A 22,831-nucleotide genomic window follows, 5' to 3' on the forward strand; every position below is an offset into this window, starting at 1 on the left:
TTAAGGGCTACTCTTCATTTTAAGAAAGCCCCTGCTCCAAAGATGAACAACAAGAAACGTGGATAATTGACAAACATAAGTGAGGTATGGGATGGAGACAGCATGTCCTTTAGCAAATATTATCATTACACATTCCACCTCCTGCTGCTACGAACACTTTGGCTGCAGTCTGGTGCCATCCCTAGATTTTGACATTAGTGTTGTGTTTAAGAACCACTTTCTTATCTTAATGCTGGATGCTGTTCAACACTGCAAAAAAACAAAATTGTTTTCGTTGGCTGTTTAAAAGCTGAGACAGCACAGAACAGCAGGGCTGGGAAGGTCCATGATACATCACATCAGCCATCCTTCAGATAGTTCCAGTTCTTCTACCCTGACACTAGAGATGCCAAGGGTAAATTCAGCAGCCTTACCCAGTGCTCGTTTTCCATCTCTCCAAACCTTGTCTTCCACCGCTAATTAAACCCACCTCCTTTACCCTGGACAGAGGTATAAAATAGAAATTTCTTACAGTCTTCAAAATAGCTTTTCACACATTAGAAAACAAACAATTCTTTCACTTCTTTTTTCCACTCTGGGTTATTTATTCAATCAAAATTCATGGAGTGACCATGCACATACACTGCAGAGGTGAGGGAAAGAGATGGAGGAAAGGAAAGGAGGATGAAAATCCAAACTCCTGCAATTCTTACCCTCAACATGTTCTCGGTTCGGTTAATCTTCACTCACATCTGTGGATCACCTTTGTAGCTCTGACCCCTTTAAATCTCCCACAAGCCTTTCTAGGTTTCTTTTAAATGTGGGATTCCATGGTAAATAGTCCACATTTTCAAAAGGATCTGACCCATATTTTCTAAATTCCCAGCCATGAACTTGTTTGAAAAGTGCATACATTGTAATATGTGGGTATGCAAGGGTGAGTGTGTAGGAGAGGCTGATTTAATAGTCATGGTGCTGAATCATTCAGCAGATTATTTACCCTGAACTTCATATCACTTTCTGTCATATATTCACTGCACTCGGCCAAACACTGCACAAAATGTATTAAAAAGAAATCAACCTGGTACTGCTGCTATAGAAAATGGTAATATTAAACATCGAATTACCATATGATCTAACTCCACTTCTGGGTATACACCCAAAAGAATTGAAAGCAGAGACTAAAAACAGGTTATTTATACACCTATGTTCACTGCAGCATTATTCACAGTAGCCAAAAGGTGGAAGCAACCCAAGTGTCCATCGAGGGAAGAATGCATACACAGAACAGGGTATGTACATAAATGGAACATCATTCAGCCTTAGAAGGAATTTCTGACACATGCTACAACTTGGATGAAACCTGAGGATATTATGCTAAGTGAAATTAGCAAGTCACAAAAGGACAAATATTATATGATTCCACTTATATAAAGCACGTAGAGTTGTCAACTTCATAGAGACAGAAAGTAGAACAGTGGTTGCCAAGGGCCGGGGAAGGGATGAATGGAGAGTCATTTTTCGATGGATGTGAAGCTTCAGTTTGAGAAGATGAAAAATGTCTAAAGATGAACAGTAATGATGATTGCACAACAATGTGAATGTACTTAATGCCATTGAACTGTATACTTAAAAATGGTTAAGATGGGGCTTCCCTGGTGGCGCAGTGGTTGAGAGTCCGCCTGCTGATGCAGGGAACACGGGTTCGTGCCCCGGTCCGGGAAGATCCCACATGCCGCGGAGCAGCTAGGCCCGTGAGCCGTGGCCGCTGAGCCTGCGCGTCCAGAACCTGTGCTCCGCAGCGGGAGAAGCCACAACAGTGAGAGGCCCGTGTACCACAAAAAAAAAAAAAATGGTTAAGATGGTAAATTTCATGTTCTGTATACTTTATCACAATTTCTTAAAATATTAAAAACATTTAAGGATATAATAGAAGAAAATGTTCCTGAAATAAAGAAATATGAAAAAAAAGGAATCAGCCCTCTTCTAGAAGCAGGTGCTTTAAAAATCCATGGCAATGATGCAGACACAAAGCAAAACACAAAGAGACAACAGGCCAGGGGAAAATCTTTTTGACCTCAATTGAATAAGCATGTGTAAGAGCATTTACAGCTGTGTGTTTCAACCTTTCTTTCATTATCATACCCACTAAGGAAGTTTGTAGATATTTTTTTCCCTAATTGTCTCCTGATGAAAGTTTAAAACCACAGATAGGGACTTCCCTGGTAGCACAGTCCTTAAGAATCCGCCTGCCAATGCAGGGGACACGGGTTCCATCCCTGGTCCGGGAAGATCCCACATGCCGCGGAGCAACTAGGCCCGTGCACCACAACTACTGAGCCTTCACTCTCGAGCCTGTGAGCCACAACTACTGAGCCCGCGTGCCCCAACTACTGAAGCCCATGTCCCTAGAGCCCGTGCTCCACAGCAAGAGAAGCCACTGCAATGAGAAGCCCGCGCACCAAAACCAAGAGTAGCCCCCACTCACAGCAACTAGAGAAAGCCCATGCGCAGCAACGAAGACACAGCACAGCCAAAAAAATAAATAAATAAAACCACAGATATACTATATATCTGTTTATGTACAATGGTCCTTTAGAGGACCACAAACCATTGTGATATCTGAGATATTGCCCCCCAAGAACCAATTTTGCCCTCTTGTATGCAATATCACCCTCTTTGAGAAGGCATGACTTGCAGTATTAGCCACTCCAAAACATGGGTGCCATGACAAATAGCAAATCTGACCGAAATAGAGAGCTGGGAATGCACACATACTAACCAACACTAAAATGTGTCCAAAAGTCTATCGCCAATATTAAAAGTATCTGCACACCACTAAACATCTGAACAAAAAGTGAGAAATTCATTTTTAGTGTCTCCAAGTATCCAGAAATTGCCATTGTAGAGATGATATAACATCTAATTGATTAACAGGTTTTTGAGAAGTTTAATTCAGATATTTGATATCATGTATAGAGAATGCAGCATTACCATTGTAATGGTAACATAACCATGACATAGTTTATTTTTCTACCTGGTAAAATGACATATGCAGATTTTATAGAAAAACTCCATAATTTTTCTTATTACCTGGAATTTAAGGAGCTTTATAATTTTGCTACTCAGAGTGTGGACCTTTCAACATCAGCATCACATGGAAGTTTATTAAAAGTGCAGAATTAGGGCTTCCCTGGTGGCGCAGTGGTTGAGAGTCCACTTGCCGATGCAGGGGACACGGGTTTGTGCCCCAGTCCGGGAAGATCCCACATGCCGCGGAGCGGCTGGGCCCGTGAGCCATGGCCGCTGAGCCTGCGTGTCCGGAGCCTGTGCTCCGCAGCGGGAGAGGCCACGACAGTGAGAGGCCTGCGTACCACAAATAAATGAATAAATAAATGCAGAATTACAAGCTCCACCCCAGACTGACTGAAACAGAATCTGTAGTTCAATGAGATCGCCAGGTAATTCTTATGCACATTAAAGTTTGAGAAACACTGCCTTAAAAGACAAATACCATCCAAGTAGATTTATTTATTACTCCACTCATCCTATACTACGGAGCCTTTAGGAAGTGCAAACTGGAAAAGAATCATGCAAAAATTTTAAAAAATCACCAGATACAAAACACGCAAATTTCTATCCTGGGGCCTACCCCCTCAAAGAAGTTAGTTCAGGTAGTTAACTCACTCTTCAATAGCAGGGATGGGGCTTCCCTAGTGGCGCAGTGGTTGAGAGTCCACCTGCCGACGCAGGGAACACGGGTTCGTACCCGGGTCCGGGAAGATCCCACATGCCGCAGAGCGGCTGGGCCCGTGAGCCATGGCCGCTGAGCCTGCGCATCCGGAGCCTGTGCTCCGCAATGGGAGAGGCCACAACAGTGAGAGGCCCGCGTACTGCAAAAAAAAAAAAAAAAATAGCAGGGATGGTTGAGAGCAGGTGAACGGGTTTGCCAGATGCCCACAGCTCCTCTCTTCAGAAGCAGCAGCAGACGGCCCTTCACCAGAGGTGTGATTAGGAATGCTCTTCCAAGCCTTAGCTTTTCAGCATGGAAGAAAACATCCTGCGAGGAGCAATGTGAGCAAGCAGCAGGATTCCCCTTTCTTTATAATCCCAGCTGTTGTGTCCAAAACTGACTCAATAACTAAGAGGCTTCCTCTCCCCAAACATTAGCCCAACCACTCCCATTAATTCCACCATACAGCTTCACTCTTTGGTCTGAAAGATTTTCCCTGTGGTCTTCTTAAAATATGAAGAGTTACGGTGGTTATTAACTACCCTAACTAACTACCAGTTAAAACTGAACAGGGAGTAGATGGTAGCCAGGTGTGAGCTAGGGAAAAGGAAGGACCCTAGGGAAATCAGAGCCCTGGAAAGAGGTTGACCTCTCCCCATTGTACCTCCGCTAATATCCCAGTGGCCTGGTGGCAAGGGCACTGGCTATGGGGACACGGCCCCTCAGATTCAAATCCAAGCTCTGCCACTTACGATCTGGAGGATCTTGAACCAGCTGTCAACCCCTCTGAGCCTCAATTTCCTCACCTATAAAATAAGACTAATTATGCCTGCCTCAGATGCCATTATGAGGGCTGAATGAGATCTTGCTGGTCAACTCGCAAAACAAGTGTTTAATAAATGTTAATTCCCTATCCACTAACTCCCCCAGGAAGCAGTAGCGTATTTTCATCCACTTAGTTTGGAAAGAAATTGTTTTACCTCACAGACAGTCCCAAATTAAAGGAACAGGAAGTGCTTTAATCAGAAACCACGTATGCAAGCTTTAATGACGGGCTTCACCAAAACTGTAGAGGGCATGATGCTCTCTGAGCCTGTTAGAGATTACATAACCCCGAAACTGCCAGTCAGCAGAGAGCTGAATTCCCCTCTTAGATGTATGCATGCGTCCTCTTCTCATGGAAAATAGTGGAAATTCAAAATGGTTAAAAAGATGCTAAACCATCAAAAAAATCTTAGTTCACAAGAAATCACAGTACAATGCCTATAAAGTTCACAGTAACTTTGAGGCAACTTCAAAAATTGATTAAGGGATCCAAGAACCATAGAAATTGTAGAAACATCCCACTGCCCACTTTGACGACATCAGTCAAGGCCCAGGTAACATCTGGAATTAGGAATATCCACCTTTCACACCATCAGGAGTTCAGCATCAGGCCAAGAAAGCCAAAAGGTGAAGTCAGCCTCCTGATCTTCCTATTAACCTGGGAGGGAAAATCAAGAGGCCACCAGATCAATGTCAGCTAAGAGCCAAAAGTAAATGGTTTTCTCAGGAGCAGTTCACTGTGCATCTCAGAATAATTAGAAAATCTTCCCTCTCAGTAGTGCTCTCCACAGCTCTTTAACTTCTGAGAGGGTTTCCTTTGGTTCCAGACTTCTCTCAGGACAAAGTAGAAATGAGAGAGGTTTGCCTCAACTTCCTCAATGAGGAAAAGTCTGTAGCTGGACAACTAAATTATACTTAGCATGGTCATCACCTCCATGCTGGGAAGGACAGCGCTAAATCTTTAACACAAGGTTTTTTGTGCGCCCACTTTTTTTTTTTTTTTTTTGGCCACGCTGCATGCCTTGCCGGATTTCAGTTCCCCGACCAGGGATTGAACCCAGACCCCAGCATTAAAAGCCTGGAATCCTAACCACTAGGCTACCAGGGGACTCCCGTGCACCCAGCTCTTGTGCTAACTCTTCCCAGACTGTCTCTCTTATAGCCTCTGTACCCTATCCAACTGTGTCTTTAACCAAAGCAAATTGATGTTATAATGAAGAGAGGTGGTAGATCATACACTGTACTCTGAAGCCAAATAAAAAGACTTTAGGGTTATCTGAATGTTTAGATGATCTGTGTGGTTGATCTCTATCAGGGATTGTTGAGGGGAATGAATAAGCCTTTGAAATTTTTCTCTTCTTTTATTGTCTAAACAACCTACTGACAGGAGAGGCCAAAAAAAAAAAAATTATTCCACCTGATCAATAATGTGTTTCTTTAGATGCCAGATTTAAAGTGAGGGAATATATATTACAAAGTGCTTAAAATTTACATAATAAATGTCATCCTCTGAGACACCTCCACCCCATACATCAGTTCCCTAATCCTCCTGGAGACAATCTCAATCCATCCTACCTAGAAATGCACTTTTATTCACACAAAATCCCAGATTGTAATAGATCTGGGGGTTCAGCCAAGTCATCAAACTTCAAGATTTCCTTTGTTCATACAATGGTCTTGTAATACATGTCTTTCATTTTACAAAGGTAATATAAGAACTACATGCTATACAACATTTTGATCTACTCAGATATATTTTTCCATAAAGATATAGTTCTATGCCTACCCTTGGTGAGAAAGTATACCTCTAAGCCCACACTCAAACTTCCTGGGAGATTTCTAACTAGGAGTATCAAAGGCTACTTCACTGGCTAAATAAAAGTTTTTACATTAGATTTATGATACTTTCATCAACCATCCTACCAACCTTTCCCATCAGCATCTTAGTCTTTCCTGGGCCTTCAAGGCGAACAGAAACAATTCATAGTCGTTACCAAACTATAAAAACATCCCAAATTTTCCTTCCCCAAAATACTGCCCCCTAATATTTTGCCCCAAAACAAATATGATCAGCCAAATATCAGAAAGTGACTCCAAAGTAAAGAATCTGAATATGGGAAAAGGAAAAAAAAGCTTTTAAGATACTTTTTCATACTAAATATAAAATAATAAAAATATACCTTTGTGTTTGAAGAGTCAAGTCATACAAATACGTAAAGGCAAATCAACTGTTTCCAGCTGTAATCAGCGATAATAACCCAAGTACGTGAGAGCACGAGAAAGATGATCAGTTTCCTTTTGAGGTTACATGATAAGCAGCAGCGACAGTCAAGCAGCCTTTTTCTCTAAGAACTCGCCGGCGTCTGACCTCTTGGCAAGAGAAGGCCAGGCCCTCTCCCTGGCCCCCTTTATAGCGTTCGCTTGCTGCTCACCGCTCTAGAAAGAGATGGGGGCGGGGGACGCTAAGGACCTGTTTCCTAAAATACAGAATACGGTCCAACACTCATTCGAAAGGGGCTGCGTGGGCACAGAGGAGGGGCGGAGACGGCGGGAAGGGAGTAGCGAGGACTTTGTTCGTGGACTTTTTTTTCTGCACCCTGGAAATTCCCAGGCCAGAAAGGTACCGACCCTAGTCCCGGACATTCCCCTCAAGGGTCGGCTCCAAGACCTGGACTGGAACCGCGCAGAGGAATCAGAAGCAAATCTGTAAGCAAAACTTTTTTTTTAGGGATACCTTTTTTAAACGTCTCAGTGAACTTACTGCCTGCATTGGCCTTGCCCCCTCCTTAGATTCACCTTCTCTGCTTCTTTCGCTTTTTCTGTACAGCCTTTAAGTGCGGGGGCTGAGGAGGGGGATGCTTTCTACAGCAAGGCTTTTCAAATATGGCAATCAGAAAGTAGTGTCCCCATCGTGTGCCTTCACTGACAAACTAAAGGACAAGGAATCTGCGATGTAAGTAAAGCAGTGGTCCTGTAACATGAAGGTTACATTATTTTCATGTGGGGTGAATTGAAACAGAGAATGAACCATTGCGCAACAGTGAAAGGATACCTTCTACGACATTAGGTTTCACTGTGGCTTCTTTTTCTTTTGGGACACTTTCGACTGTCATCTCTGTACTGCTTCCCGCCCCCCCCGCCTCCCCAAGGCAGTCTTACAATCCAGCTTTAGAATTAGACAGGAAATATCTGCTTCTCCAATAGGAATGGGCATCTAGACCTAAACACCAGAAGATCCTTAAAACTTTAAGACAGCAGACCGTCCTTCTTATAAGAAGCCTGACTTCCTCTCATTTCACGCAGGATACTGAAGAGCAAAATGTAACACATGTAAGTTCACACGTTTTCTAAAAAGCTGTAAGTGCACTTCTGAGACAAAGTGAACTTGAAGTGCATTTTGTGCCCTTCTATCTCCTGCGTCCTATAAACTGATGCCCTCAACAACCCTCTGATTTTCCACCCTCACCCCCGTCCTCCCCCAGGATTCCTAGGCACCCCTAGCACTCTGGGACTGTGGTCTCACTTTCTAAGAGGAAAAGAACACTTTCCAGAACTTATTTATTTATTGCACACTGAGGAGTCAGGCAAATGCACTCCACTGAAGACATAAACCCTGGAGAGAATAATGTTTAACACTAGAGAATGAATACACTTGGATTTCTGGCATGAGCGACTAGCTAATCTTTAAAAGCTGAATTTACCCAGATCTACAAAGATAATGCTGAGCACCTTTTTTTTCAGGGGGGAAGGGAGGGGGGTGGGAACGGAGTTGGGAGGTCTTATTTCTGTTGTTTCCCTTGGAGATTTATTTCCTAGTACTTTCTGGGTAACTGCTATTTCCTTTAATAGGGCCCAGAAGCAGACTCACCTCTGGCTTGCAACACACGGATATAAAGGCTTACCATACACGTTCTTGGCAAGTGCCCAGATGGATCAATCTGAAACTTAATACCTGAAGCTGGGAAGTATCAGTCAGTTGGTATTTAACAAAATGATGGTTGTTCAGAAAGGTAAAATGGATCATATTGGAACAACAAACTTATATTTGCTAAAGAAAAGTTACTCTTAACTTTTATAAAATATAATTTTCACAGAAGAGCCTTATTATGGATTCTCCCTTTCACAAGTAGCATCAAATCAATCATTTGAGTTCTAGAATATGAGGAGATCCACTAAATGAAGTTAATGCTGTCATTCCAAAATAAAAATCGATATTTTAACCCAATGAAATTATATATTAATCACCATTTTAATATTTTATTATAAATCTAAATGGCCAACCTATGTAAATAATGATATCACTTAGCTAAACTGTTGGGCAGACTTTTATAATTAAGTCATGAAAACATAGAAAAATATTTGTATGTTAAATTTAAAAACACAGATAAAAATTACATGTTCTCTGTGATTACAGCTGTGTGATTTAAAAAACCTAGAAGAAAATAAACCAAACTGCTAACACTCATCGCAGATGATAGAATTAGATATGGATTCTATCCATAGATTTTCTTTTTCTAGATTTTACAATATGTTTATTCAATATCCTTTACATTTATAATGGAAACACAACTCTGTGGTATTGGCTTAAAATAAACTTTTCAGAAGAAATTAAAATTGTTCTGAGAATGATTTAGGTAATATTCCAAACTCTACACTTAGTCATTTTTTTTAACTTCCACACGAGCATAGAAAGACACATTAGGACAGAGTGAATGAGAATACTTTAAGAAACTGTGTCATCAGATCTTTAGGACATGTCACTAAATCAAAAATTAACGGGATGGGGCTTCCCTGGTGGTGCAGTGGTTAAGAGTCCGCCTGCCGATGCAGGGGACACGGGTTCGTGCCCCGGTCCGGGAAGATTCCACATGCCGCGGAGCGGCTGGGTCCGTGAGCCATGGTCGCTGAGCCTGTGCGTCCGGAGCCTGTGCTCCGCAACGGGAGAGGCCACAACAGTGAGAGGCCCGCGTACCGCAAAAAAAAAAAAATTAACGGGATGAGATCGTGAGAAATCATTTGCACAAACAAGTAGTACCACTCCGAAGCTCTGGAGAGGCAGTAAAAATTGAAATTCTCCTAGGAAGACATGACTCAGCCTCCTCCAATGATCCTTGAGTAAATGCTCAAAAGTTCTTTCATAAAAAATAAAACCTCTTTACAAAATCCAAAAAATTCTAGTTGAAAAGGGCTATGGACTCTCCCATACCTTAGTTCAAATCTAAACTCAAGTTCCTCATCTATAAAATGGAACTATTATCTGCACTACTAGACCATGATCAGAATTAAATGTTATGGGAAAAGTTCCTAAAATAATAGACAAAAAAATATTATTTCCTTAGTTCTATCTTCCCTCTGTGTTTCTCAAAACATAGAACACCACCATTGCATCAGAACTCCTGGGCATTTGTCACTAAGGTTGATTCCACAATTCCCAGAGGCATAGCCCCTAATTCTGCATTTTTATCAAATATTCCAAGTGAGGGACTTCCCTAGTGGCTAAGAATCCGCCTGTCAGTGCAGGGGACACGGGTTCGAGCCCTGGTCCAGGAAGATCCCATGTGTCACAGAGCAACTAAGCCCATGCGCCACAACTACAGAGCCTGCGCTCTAGAGCCCGCAAGCCACAACTACTGAGCCTATGTGCCACAACTAATGAAGCCCACACACCCAGAGCCTACGCTGAGCAACAAGAGAAGCCACCACAGTGAGAAGTCCGTGCACCGCAACAAAGAGTAGCCACCGCTCACCGCGACGAGAGAAAACTCGCACGCAGCAACGAAGGCCCTACGCAGCCAAAAAAACCTAATTTAAAAAAAAATATTCAGAGTGATCCTTAGACATTCTAAAGGTTAAAGGCCATTAAAATTAAGCCATCTTAATATATTTAACTACCTGCTCCACTTCAGACTCAGAAAATAATTTTAAATCATATTTATTTATTTTATAACCTTGAAGGTGGCCCTCAAGGCTAGGAAAGAAAGATCTTAAACTCTCTGTTTTAAGTTAAAAACACAGATTCTTTTTTTTTTTTTTTGCGGTACGCAGGCCCCTCACTGTTGTGGCCTCTCCCGTCGCGGAGCGCAGGCTCAGCGGCCACGGCTCACGGGCCCAGCCTCTCTGCGGCATGTGGGATCTTCCTGGACCGGGGCACAAACCCGCGTCCCCTGCATCGGCAGGCAGACTCCCAACCACTGCGCCACCAGAGAAGCCCAAAACCCAGATTCTCTGACCCATTCTTCTAAGGGTGTATCTTTTCATGCTTTAGGCATCTGTCTTCATCTCTAAAGCCTCCCCAGTTTCTTCACATGTTCACTTAGGGATAAACAAAACTATATTGTAGCTCAAAAAGAAAAGAGTACTTACTAAAATGGCACAAATTAATTTAAACTTATTTAAAATTAATAAGGTAAAGACAGTCAAGTAAAATTGATAATTCAATTATTTTAAGAGAGCCAATAGGAACAGCACCTTTTACTTCCAAGCATGACAGAATGTGTGTACCTTATGCCCAAATCAACCCATCACAGATTTCAATATCTAAATTTAATTTTTAATTAGATTTTAATTTCTAATTTGGGTATGCAATTCAAAATAACAACCAAAAAAAAAATACTCAAAATTGATGGAAATAATTTCTACAACTTTATAACAAACAATAGCAATCTTTACATAAAAGTCAATTCTTAAAACCCTCAAAAAAAAAAAAAAAAAAAAAAAAAAAAAAAAAACCCTCAAACTTCAGAACACAAAAATAAATTTTCCTTTATAGATTTTCCCCTTCCAGCTCCAAAAGTGGTTATTTTAGAATAAGTATTCATCCTGTAAAATTTAGCTGAATCAGATAAGTAGCAATTACCCAATGCAAATATCAATTCAATGCACAGATTTTATATATACTGCTTTCATATTTCCCCTTTGCTTCTTTTCTAGATAAAAGCCAGACACTGTAAATATTCTCATTAGAAAGTTCTGACCAAGGACACTGGCCTTTTCAAGTAATCCAGAAAAAACTGGATCATCAAGATAAACTTCTAAGACACAGCAGTCTTCAGTGTGTTACGGGAGCCACTGACTAAAAGCCTTGGGGTTAATTCACTTCCCGCTGAAGATGTACCAATTATGCTATTCATGTAGATGTGCTCAATTTCCTTTACCAGACAAGATACAAACACTCCACTGCCAACCAAACTTGTCCCTTCCACTTAGGTCACAACATTTTTCACACTTTTTAGCACAGTATCCCCTCCCCTCCCAGGAGAAGCTAGTTCAAACACACTCATTAGTATCTTTGGTTACGAGGGCAATATAGTGTGTAAATGCTGTTAATAATCGTTCCCCCATAGATAAGTCAAGATGGGAAAAAATCCTATAGGTAGGTATAAATGTAATCTGCATTTTCTAAGCTCCTTACAAGTCATTATATAAAGTCCATCTCTTTTTTAAAAATTTTAAATACATATCAATGGCAGCCATCTCTCCATAGGGCCACCCATAAACTTTCCGTAGTGCAGGTGATAAAGAAGGTCACTGAATGTGATTTCTCCAGTCTCCTGCAGGGCAGACTAGCTCTCCAAGGGGCACACAAAGGACAAGAACATGTCCAGCTGGTTCTTCACAATAACTTCATCTGGATGTAGCTTGTGGGGCAGATAATGGGCCAGGGTCATCTCCCAGGCATCAACGAGATATACCCCAACTCCCGAGAACATCTTCCGAAGGATGGTGTCCAGCTGAAAGTTATACCAGTCGCTGTTGAAAAGGCTCACTTCAGGTCCCAGCTCTTGGGCGTTGGCTGTCCGGATGACTACCACAGTCTTAGGGCTTCGATCCAAGAGCTGGACCACGGCTCGACGGATGTTCCTGAGCCGCCGGATATACACTTCCAAGGGGAAGGTGCTGAAATGAGACCACACAGCTATGGCAACGACTGTGTTCTTCCCTCCCACGATGCCATTCAGCTCATTCGCCACATAACGGAGGTCATTGCTAAAGACGGTCGTGAAGCGGATCGGTGGACCGTGGCAGCGGTATTTGAGCAGGATATTGTGCTTCTGGTCCACCGCAAGGAAGGGACCCACATTCTTCGGGCTACCCAAGTTAAACTCCACTAAATCTGAAACAAGGGAAACTCAGATTCATAAGAATGTTTAAACCAAGCGATATATTTTGATTATTCTTTAGTTAGTGGCTTCAAAGAACAATTTTTTAAAATAAAACAACAAAAAGGTACAATACAAATGTAAAGGAAACACCTACTTCACGTCACTTTGGCCCCCTTGGCTTCAATGGACCTTTATATTTTAACATATTTATTACTTAAATCACTCCATAAGCATGACATTACAAGTAATACCATCAGCAATTGATTCTAGACCTGAGAAGCAAAATAACCTGTTTACCTCTAATTATTAGGCCAAGAAATCTTCCTGTTTGCACTGACTGTTGAATATCTAAACATCGATTTGGCATTTACACATTACTGTTCTAACAGATCAAAATTATTTCTTCCAGGTCAAGAACTATATAACTTCTGCTTTTTTACAAACACATAATAGTAACCAAATACCTCTTTTTGAAATAAGCAAAAGAAAGAAGCAACCATGCTTCTTTTGACTTTCAATTTCACCCTATGGATGGAAAACCCTGTTTATGTCTTAGAAAACTTCTCTCTCTCTGTCATAACAAACACAGCAGCACAAGTTAGAATTCCCTTCTCTCCCTCTACTTTATCTAGGTTGTGTTTCCAAGTCCTGATCCTCTGAAGATCCCAGGAATCAATGATTATTCTCCCTTATTACTCCTCAAAAAGGCTGTACAATTCATCACTGAACATTCACCCCATGAGGAAAGAGGGTCTGTGTCATATCCCTAAATATTCCTATAAGTGCCTTACACAGACCAGATTAAGTAACCCTTGGCAGCCAAACTGAATTCACATTTCCTAAGCACCTCTTCCATGCCAGCACTATTGTGCTATAAGCCAGCAATGCAGGACTTTGCTGGCGGTCCAGTGGTTAAGACTCCACACTTCCACTGCAGGGGGCATGGGTTCAATCCCTGGTCAGGGAATCAAGATCCCTCATGGCACGGCCAAAAAGAAAAAAAAATAGAATAAAAAAATAATAAAGTAAATTAGAATAGTTTCCCAGCTTTAAAAAAAACAGCCAGCAATGCTCAGATGGGTAAGTCACAGTCCTTGCCCTCAAGGAGTTTATAGTCAATTCTGAAGGAGTACCATCAAACTATAATTGTCCCATATTATTTACTCTTAAGGGTTAAAGTCAAGGTTTCACTTTTTTCTCCATGAGTTCCCAGGCTCCTCTTCTAAATTCTCATACCTAATTCATTACTACTTAGCATGTGGCCCCACTTAAATTGAATAGAAGCTCAATTAACCATTCTTTCTTTTGATTAAGATCAAGCCCAACACAAGGCTTTATCGGGTAAAGATCTGTCTGCAAAGGGTAGGGTGGAAAATGCTCAAGACATGCAATGTGATCATTGCTATGAAAGGAAATACCAAGCTACGTCATTAGAACTTAAGAATCAAGCAACTGGGGCTTCCCTGGTGGCAGAGTGGTTAAGAATCCGCCTGCCAATGCAGGGGACACGGGTTCGAGCCCTGGTCCGGGAAGATCCCATATGCCGCAGAGCAACTAAGCCTGTGCGCCACAACTACTGAGCCTGCGCTCTAGAGCCCATGAGCACAACTACCGAAGCCCGTGTGCCACAACTACTGAAGCCCATGTGCCTAGAGCCTGTGCTCTGCAACAAGAGAAGCCACCGCAATGAGAAGCCCTCGCACCGCAACAAAGAGTAGTCCCCACTCACCGCAACTAGAGGAAGCCCACACACAGCAACGGAAGATCCAACGCACCCAAAAAAAATAAATAAAATACATTTATTTAAAAAAAAGAAAAGAATCAAGCAACTGCAGGCTCCTGGAGGGCCCTGCCTGGTCAACACCGAACTGTGCCTAGCATCATGTCATACAAATGATTTCCCTTCTCCTGCTTTTGAACTTACGCTTCATCAATTAGAACTCTGCTATGTCTGTTTCAATTTAAAAAAGCAAGCAAATCAAAACCGGAATTAACTTTCTATTTTGGGGAGTCATATCTACTTCCTCCTTTCCTTCCTTCTAAAAATTAAATTTGAAACTAAGTTCATGTAATAAATAAAAGAGAAAAAAGAAAAACACAACCACTCCCAACTGTGGGAAGTTGCTTTATGAAAAGCCCTGTCCATAAACAGCCATCAGAAACAGTTCCCTCTGCTCAATGTTATGTGGCAGCCTGGATGGGAAGGGAGTTTGGGGGAGAATGGATACATGTATATGTATGTCAGAGTCGCTTTGCGGTACACCTGAAACTATCACAACATTGTTAATCGGCTATACTCCAAAAATAAAAAGTTTAAAAAAAAATTTTAAACACACAAACAAACAAAAAAACCCAGTTCCCACAGAACTATTCATCAGCTCTCTAAACGCTAAGTGGGGCCTTTAGTCCTGCTGCCCCAAATCCATCCCTCCTCACTCCATCCACACCACTTCCAGGAAAAGGAAAAGGCCCACTGTGAATAAGGAATGGCCCTCCCATGAGTGGGGTTTTATTCCAAGTCTGGAGAGCTTCCGCAGAGCCCAGCAGGGAGACCAAGAAGCTAAGAAGACTGGGACTGACCAGAATCTCCCTTGCTGGGAGGCAGCTCCACCTCAGAGTCACACCAATGGACGGCCCAAGGGGTGAGCAGGGATGGCTCTGCTGCATGGATGCATTAAAATGCGCGACAGTTTCGCTGCCTCCTTCCACTTAAATCTGTGATAGACTTGGAGTTGGACCGCACAGAACTAGAAGAGAAACAACTGGAAATGTTCACTTCTATCTCACAGCCCAGAATGCTAGAAGTGAAAGACACCTGTGAGGTGATAGTGTCCCGCTGCCTCAGCTCACACTTGGAGAAGTGAAGCCCTGTGAAGTAGATGACTCGTCCAGGGTCACACAGCTCATGAGTGGTATGAACTTCAACAAGCAGCCAGTGCTTTCATCGATGCGTCACAGCCCCACTATTGATCAGAAACTATCACTCATCTCTCCAAGGTTAGGACACCTCTTCAGTCCTACAGAGAAATAACTGCTTCCTCACCTGATGCCTTTCTTCAGGCACCAGACTGGGTCTGCTTATTTCAAAGCTGAATTTTGTATGTGTGGGAAAGAGTTAAGAAACAAAAAGCAAAGTACCAACCTGGAACAAATGTAGTGAGGTATTCAAACCATTGCCTGATTGTCGAGTCACCAAATAAATACACCACTTTTCTCTGTAAGCATTCTGTAATGTTGTCAGGGTCATTAAACTGGCGCATCTTAAACTTTCTGGGCCTCCACTGATTTTTGTAATAATAGCCAGAAGGAAAAGTTCCTAAGCCTTGAGATAGTTCTAGGTTGTTGGTTTCTGGAAAAAAAAAAAAAAAAAAAGATATTCTGAAATTCTCCTCCAACAAACCATACCTAAAAAATGTTCCAAGAAACACAATTATGCCCCTATGTTTGTTAGCTTGCTGGCTACGGATAACATTTCCTGCCATCACATCTCAAAGAAATCCCAGACTTCCCCCCTCCTACAAAAAGTTCTCCTTTGCACAAAAATAGGAAGATCTGAAGTGGGTGTGAGGGTGTTTGTGGACACGCTCAAAGGGGAAAGGGGACGTTGATCATTCCCTCTGATTACGCATGTTTTTCTCAAAACCAAAAATAAAGGCAGGCCAAAACCAAGGAAATGTGTAGATGTAAGCATTGTCCAGCATTATCCCAGAACAGGAGAAGAACTTCTCATCCAAATGCCTGTGAGGCAAGTAAAAATTTAAATTCATATTTTACATATGCATAATAATATTAGTCCACACTGTTACTCAGCCCATTAAAAAGAAAAGTTTCAATCCATGGGTCCTACAATCAAATATTAACTCGGAAAACCACCACTGAATACAGAAAACAAACCAATGACACACATTCTAAAGATTTACTGCCCACAACACAAAAGGTTCAGAAGTCTTTATGCACAATGAACAATATTAAAATTGTATCAGCAGTGTGTACTCATGGTTGTAGCCTAGCTACACATGATGACACAAGTGCCAGGATACCTTTCACAGAGAAAGTCAACACCTTTCTGCCCTAACACCTCCCTCAGAAAATGCCACTGCAAAAATGGCACGCTTTACATGCTTCAACAGGGATGCCTAATATTTCTTGCAGGTTTACTCTGCACCAGACACTGTTCTGAGCAATTAAATGTATTATCTCATGGGATGCTCACAATAACTCTTTAAGGTAGGTCCTATTATCCCTACCTTTCAAAACATTTAAGCAACTTGATCCAGAGATCGTATGTAGCAAAGCCAGGATCTAATCCAAGCCGGTGAGCCCCCAAGCCCATGCTCTTAACCACTGTGTTACATCGCCTCTCAAATAGAGATGTTAATAGATATCTTTCTTTTTGGCTTTTTTCCTGAAAGAGTACATTTATTCATTTCTAACATTTATTATTCAAACCTGCAATCTTCAAAAAACCACCAATCATTTTATATCACTCCCTTACACAGCCCAAAGTTGAAATCTTGATCATATTCCAGTAATTTTAGAGTCTCACCTGTTAAACCACAATTTAAAATCCAAATGCTCAGAAATTTAAATTTAAATATGACTCAGAAATTTAAATTTAAGTGAGTCTCCTATTTGTGACTATTTTCAGCTTCTTTGACTTCTTGATATTATCTCTATACTAAAAATTATTTTGGAAGGAGACCTTCAAGATGGCGGAGGAGTAAGACATGGAGATCACCTTCCTCCCCACAAATACATCAGAAATACATCTACACGTGGAACCACTCCTACAGAATACCTACTGAACGCTGGCAGAAGACCTCAGACCTCCCAAAAGGCAAGAAACTCCCCACGTACCTGGGTAGGGCAAAAGAAAAAATAAAAAACAGAGGCAAAAGAACAGGGACGTGACCGGCACCAGTGGGAGGGAGCTGTGAAGGAGGCAAGGTTTCCACACACTAGGAAGGCCCTTCGCGGGCAGAGACTGCGGGAGGCGGAGTGGGGAGCTACGGAACCGCGGAGGAGAGCGCAGCAACAGGGGTGCGGAAGGCAAAGCAGAGAGTTTCCCGCACATAGGATCGGTGCTGACCGGCACTCACCAGCCCAAGAGGCTTGTCTGCTCCCCCGCCGCGGCAGGCGGGGTCTGGAGCTGAGGCTCGGGCTTCGGAGGTAGGTTCCCTGGGGGAGGACTGGGGTTGGCTGCGTGAAGACAGCCTGAAGGGGGCTACTGCACCACAGCTAGCTGGGAGGGAGTCCAGGAAAAAGTCTAGAACTGCCTAAGGGGCAAGAGACCATTGTTTGGGGTGCACGAGGAGAGGGGATTAAGAGCACCACCTAAACGAGCTCCAGAGATGACCGTGAGCCACGGCTCTCAGCGCGGACCCCAGAGACGGGCAGGAGACGCTAAGGCTGCTGCTGCCGCCACCAAGAAGCCTGTGTGCGAGCACAGGTCACTATCCACACCTCCCCTCTCGGGAGCCTTTGCAGCCCATCACTGCCAGGGTCCCGTGATCCAGGGACAACTCCCCCGGGAGAACGCACGGCACACCTCAGGCTGGTGCAATGTCATGCCAGCCTCTGCCGCCGCAGGTTCACCCCGCATTCTGTACCCCTCCTTCCCCCAGGCCTGAGTGAGCCAGAGCCCCCTAATCAGCTGCTCTTTTAACTCTGTCCTGTCTGAACGAAGAACAGACGCCCTCAGGTGACGTACACGCACAGGTGGAGCCAAATCCAAAGCTGGACCCCAGGAGCTGTGTGTACAAAGAAGAGAAACGGAAATCTCTCCCAGCAGCCTCAGGAGCAGCGGATTAAATCTCCACAATCAACGTGATGTACCCTGCATCTCTGGAATACCTGAACAGACAACAAATCATCCCAAAATTGAGGTGGTGGACTCCGGGAGCAACTGTAGACTAGGGGTTTGCTTTCTGCATCTAATTTGTTTCTGGCTTTATGTTTATCTTAGTTTAGCATTTAGAGATTACTATTATTGGTAGATTTATTGATTGATTTGATTGCTCTCTTCCTCTTTTTTTTTAATATATATATTTTTTTTCCTTTTTCTCTTTTTGTGAGTGTGTATGTGTATGCTTCTTTGTGTGATTCTGCCTGTATAGCTTTGCTTTTACCATTTGTCCTAGAGTTCTGTCCATTTTTCTGTTGTTTTTCTTTTTTAGTATAATTTTTAGCACTTATCATCATTGGTGGATTTGTTTTTTGGTTTGGTTGCTCCCTTCTTTCTTTCTATTACTTTTTAATTTTTTTATTTTTAATAATTACTTTTTAATTTTGTATTTTAATTCTTCCTTCCTTTCTTCCTCCCTTCCTTCCTTCCTTCCTTTCTTCTTCCGTCCATCCTTCCTTTCTCTCTCTCTTTCTTTCTTTCTTTCTCCCTTTTCTTCTGAGCCGTGTGGCTCACAGGTTCTCAGTGCTCCAGCTGGGTGTCAGGCCTGAGCCTCTGAGGTGGGAGAGCCGAGTTCACGACATTGGTCCACAAGAGACCACCCAGCCCCACGTAATATCATCAGTCACTGAGAGCTCTCCCAGAGATCTCCATCTCAACGCTAAGACCCAGCTCCACTCAACGACCAGCAAGCTACAGTGCTGGACACCCTATGCCAAACAACTAGCAAGACAGGAACACAACCCCACCCATTAGCAGAGAGGCTGCCTAAAATCATAATAAGGTCACAGACACCCCAAAACACACCACCGGACACGGTCCTGCCCATTAGAAAGACAAGATCCAGCTTCAACCACCTGAACACAGGCACTAGTCCCCTCCACCAGGAAGCCTACACAATGTACTGAACCAATCTTACCCACGGCGGGCCAACACCAAAAACAACGGGAACTACGAACTTGCAGCCTGTGAATAAGAGACCCCAAACAGAGTAAGTTAGGCAAAATGAGAAGACAGACAAACACACAGCAGATAAAGGAGCAAGCTAAAAACACATCAGACCAAACAAACGAAGAGGAAATAGTCAGTCTACCTGAAAAAGAACTGAGAGTAATGATAGTAAAGATGATCCAAAGTCTTGGAAGTAAAATGGAGAAAATTCAAGAAAGGTTTAACAAGGACCTAGAAGAACTAAAGAGCAAAAAAAACAACGATGAACAACACAATAAATGAAATTAAAAATTCTCTAGAAGGAATCAACAGCAGAATAACTGACACAGGAGAACAGATAAGTGACCTGGAAGATAAAATAGTGGAAATAACTATTGCAGAGCAGAATAAAGAAAAAACAATGAAAAGAATTGAGGACAGTCTTAGAGACCTCTGGGACAACAGTAAACACACCAACATTCGAAATATAGGGGTCCCAGAAGAAGAAGAGAAAAAGAAAGGGACTGAGAAAATATTTGAAGAGATTATAGTTAAAAACTTCTCTAATATGGGAAAGGAAATAGTTGATCAACTCCAGGAAGCATAGAGAGTTCCATACAGGATAAATCCAAGGAGAAACATGCCAAGACACATATTAATCAAACTATCAAAAATTAAATACAAAGAAAAAATATTAAAAGCAGCAAGGGAAAAACAACAAATAACATACAAGGGAATCCCCATAAGGTTAACAGCTGATCTTTCAGCTGAAACTCTACAAGGCAGAAGGGAGTGGCAGGACATACTTAAAGTGATGTAAGGGAAAAACCTACAACCAAGATTACTCTACCCAGCAAGGATCTCATTCAGATTCAACAGAAATTAAAACCTTTACAAACAAGCAAAAGCTAAGAAAATTCAGCACCACCAAAACAGCTTTACAACAAATGCTAAAGGAACTTCTCTAGGCAGGAAACACAAGAGAAGGAAAAGACCTACAATAACAAACCCAAAACAATTAAGACAATGGTAATAGGAATATATATATCGATAATTACCTTAAATGTAAATGGATTAAATATTCCAAGCAAAACACATAGAAGTGGCTGAATGGATACAGAAACAAGACCCATATATATGCTATCTACAAGAGACTCACTTCAGACCTAGGGACACATACAGAATGTAAGTGAGGGGATGGAAAAAGATATTCCATGTAAATGGAAATAAAAAGAAAGTTGGAGTAGCAATTCTCATATCAGACAAAAGAGACTTTAAAATAAAGACTATTACAAGAGACAAAGAAGGATACTACATAATAATCAAGGGGTCAAACCAAGAAGAAGATATAACAATTGTAAATATGCATGCACCCAACATAGGAGCACCTCAATACATAAGGCAAATGCTAACAGCCATAAAACGGGAAAGCGACAGTAACACAATCATAGTAGGGGAGTTTAACACTCCACTTTCACCAATGGACAGATTATCCAAAATGAAAATAAATAAGGAAACACAAGCTTTAAATGATACATTAAACAAGATGGACTTAATTGATATTTTGAGGACATTCCATCCAAAAACAACAGAATACACTTTCTTTTCAAGTGCTAATGGAACATTCTCCAGGACATATCCTATCCTGGCTCACAAATCAAGCCTTGGTAAATTTAAGAAAATTGAAATTGTACCAAGTTTCTTTTCTGACCACAACACTATCACACTACATATCAATTACAGGAAAAAAATCTGTAAAAAGTACAAACACATGGAGCCTAAACAGTACACAACTTAATAACCAAGAGATCACTGAAGAAATCAAAGAGGAAATCAAAAAATACCTAGAAACAAATGACAATGAAAACATGATGACCCAAAACCTATGGGATGCAGCAAAACCAGTTCTAAGAGGGAAGTTTATAGCTATACAAGCCTACCTCAAGAAACAGGAAACATCTTGAGTAAACAACCTAACTTTACAGGTAAAGCAATTAGAGAAAGCAGAACAACAACAACAACAACAAAAAAATCCAAGTTAGCAGAAGGAAAGAAATCATAAAGATCAGATCAGAAAAAAATGAAAAAGAAATGAAGGAAACAATAGCAAAGATCAGTAAAAGTAAAAGCTGGTTCTTTGAGAAGATAAACAAATTGATAAACCATTAGCCAGACTCACCAAGAAAAAAAGGGAGAAGACTCAAAGCAACAGAATTAGGATTGAAAAAAGGAGAAGTAACAACTGACACTGCAGAAATACAAAGGATCATGAGAGATAACTACAAGCAACTCTATGCCAATAAAATGGATAACCTGGAAGAAATGGACAAATTCTTAAAAAAGCACAACCTTCTGAGACTGAACCAGGAAGAAATAGAAAATATAAACAGACCAATCACAAGCACTGAAATTGAGACTGTCATTAAAATCTTCCAACAAACAAAAGCCCATGATGAGATGGCTACACAGGCGAATTCTATCAAATATTTAGAGAAGAGCTAACACCTATCCTTCTCAAACTCTTCCAAAATATAGCAGAGGGAGGAACACTCCCAAACTCATTCTATGAGGCCACCATCACCCTGATACCAAAACCAAACAAAGATGTCACAAAGTAAGAAAACTACAGGCCAATATCACTGATGAACATAGATGCAAAAATCCTCAACAAAATACTAGCAAACAGAACCCAACAGCACATTAAAAGGATCACACACCATGACTAAGTGGGGTTTATCCCAGGAATGCAAGGATTCTTCAATATATGCAAATCAGTCAATGTGATAGGGACTTTCCTGGTGGTGCAGTGGTTAAGAATCTGCCTGCCAATACAGGGGACACAGGTTCGAGCCCTGGTCCAGGAAGATCCCACATGCCGCAGTGCAACTAAGCCCGTGCATCACAACTACTGAGCCTGCACTCTAGAGCCCGTGAGCCACAACTACTGAGCCTGCGTGCCACAACTACTGAAGCCCACACACCTACAGCCCATGCTCTGCAACAAGAGAAGCCAATGCTGCAATGAGAAGCCCGTGCACCACAACGAAGAGTAGCCACCGCTCACCACAACTAGAGAAACCCATGCCCAGCAATGAAAATCCAACGCAGCCAAAATCAATCAATCAATCAATCAATGAGATAAACCATATTAACAAATTGAAGGAGAAAAACCACATGATCATCTCAACAGATGCAGAAAAAGCTTTGGACAAAATTCAACACCCATGGGCTTCCCTGGTAGTGCAGTGGTTGAGAATCTGCCTGATAATGCAGGGGACAGCGGTTCAAGCCCTGTTCTGCGAGGATCCCACATGCCGCGGAGCAACTAGGCCTGTGTGCCACAACTACTGAGCCTGTGCG

At 42.0% G+C, this 22,831-nt stretch overlaps 1 protein-coding gene across 2 annotated transcripts in view; it reads right to left on the reverse strand.

The window, feature by feature from the left end:
* Positions 1-12,099: 12,099 nt before the first annotated feature.
* Positions 12,100-22,831, reverse strand: part of NXPE3 (neurexophilin and PC-esterase domain family member 3) — a 44,934-nt gene continuing 34,202 nt past the window's right edge. The window contains exons 4-5 of one of the 2 annotated variants that reach the window (XM_065876908.1): positions 15,782-15,988; positions 12,100-12,650 (exon numbers count right to left, since the gene is read on the reverse strand). In XM_065876908.1, coding sequence (XP_065732980.1) covers positions 12,100-12,650; positions 15,782-15,988 — 758 coding nt within the window. The remainder of the gene's footprint in view (positions 12,651-15,781; positions 15,989-22,831) is intronic. The other variant, XM_065876909.1, reaches the window with a different exon arrangement.

This window comes from Phocoena phocoena, chromosome 4 (genome assembly GCF_963924675.1).
Source record: "Phocoena phocoena chromosome 4, mPhoPho1.1, whole genome shotgun sequence".
Lineage (NCBI taxonomy): Eukaryota > Metazoa > Chordata > Mammalia > Artiodactyla > Phocoenidae > Phocoena > Phocoena phocoena.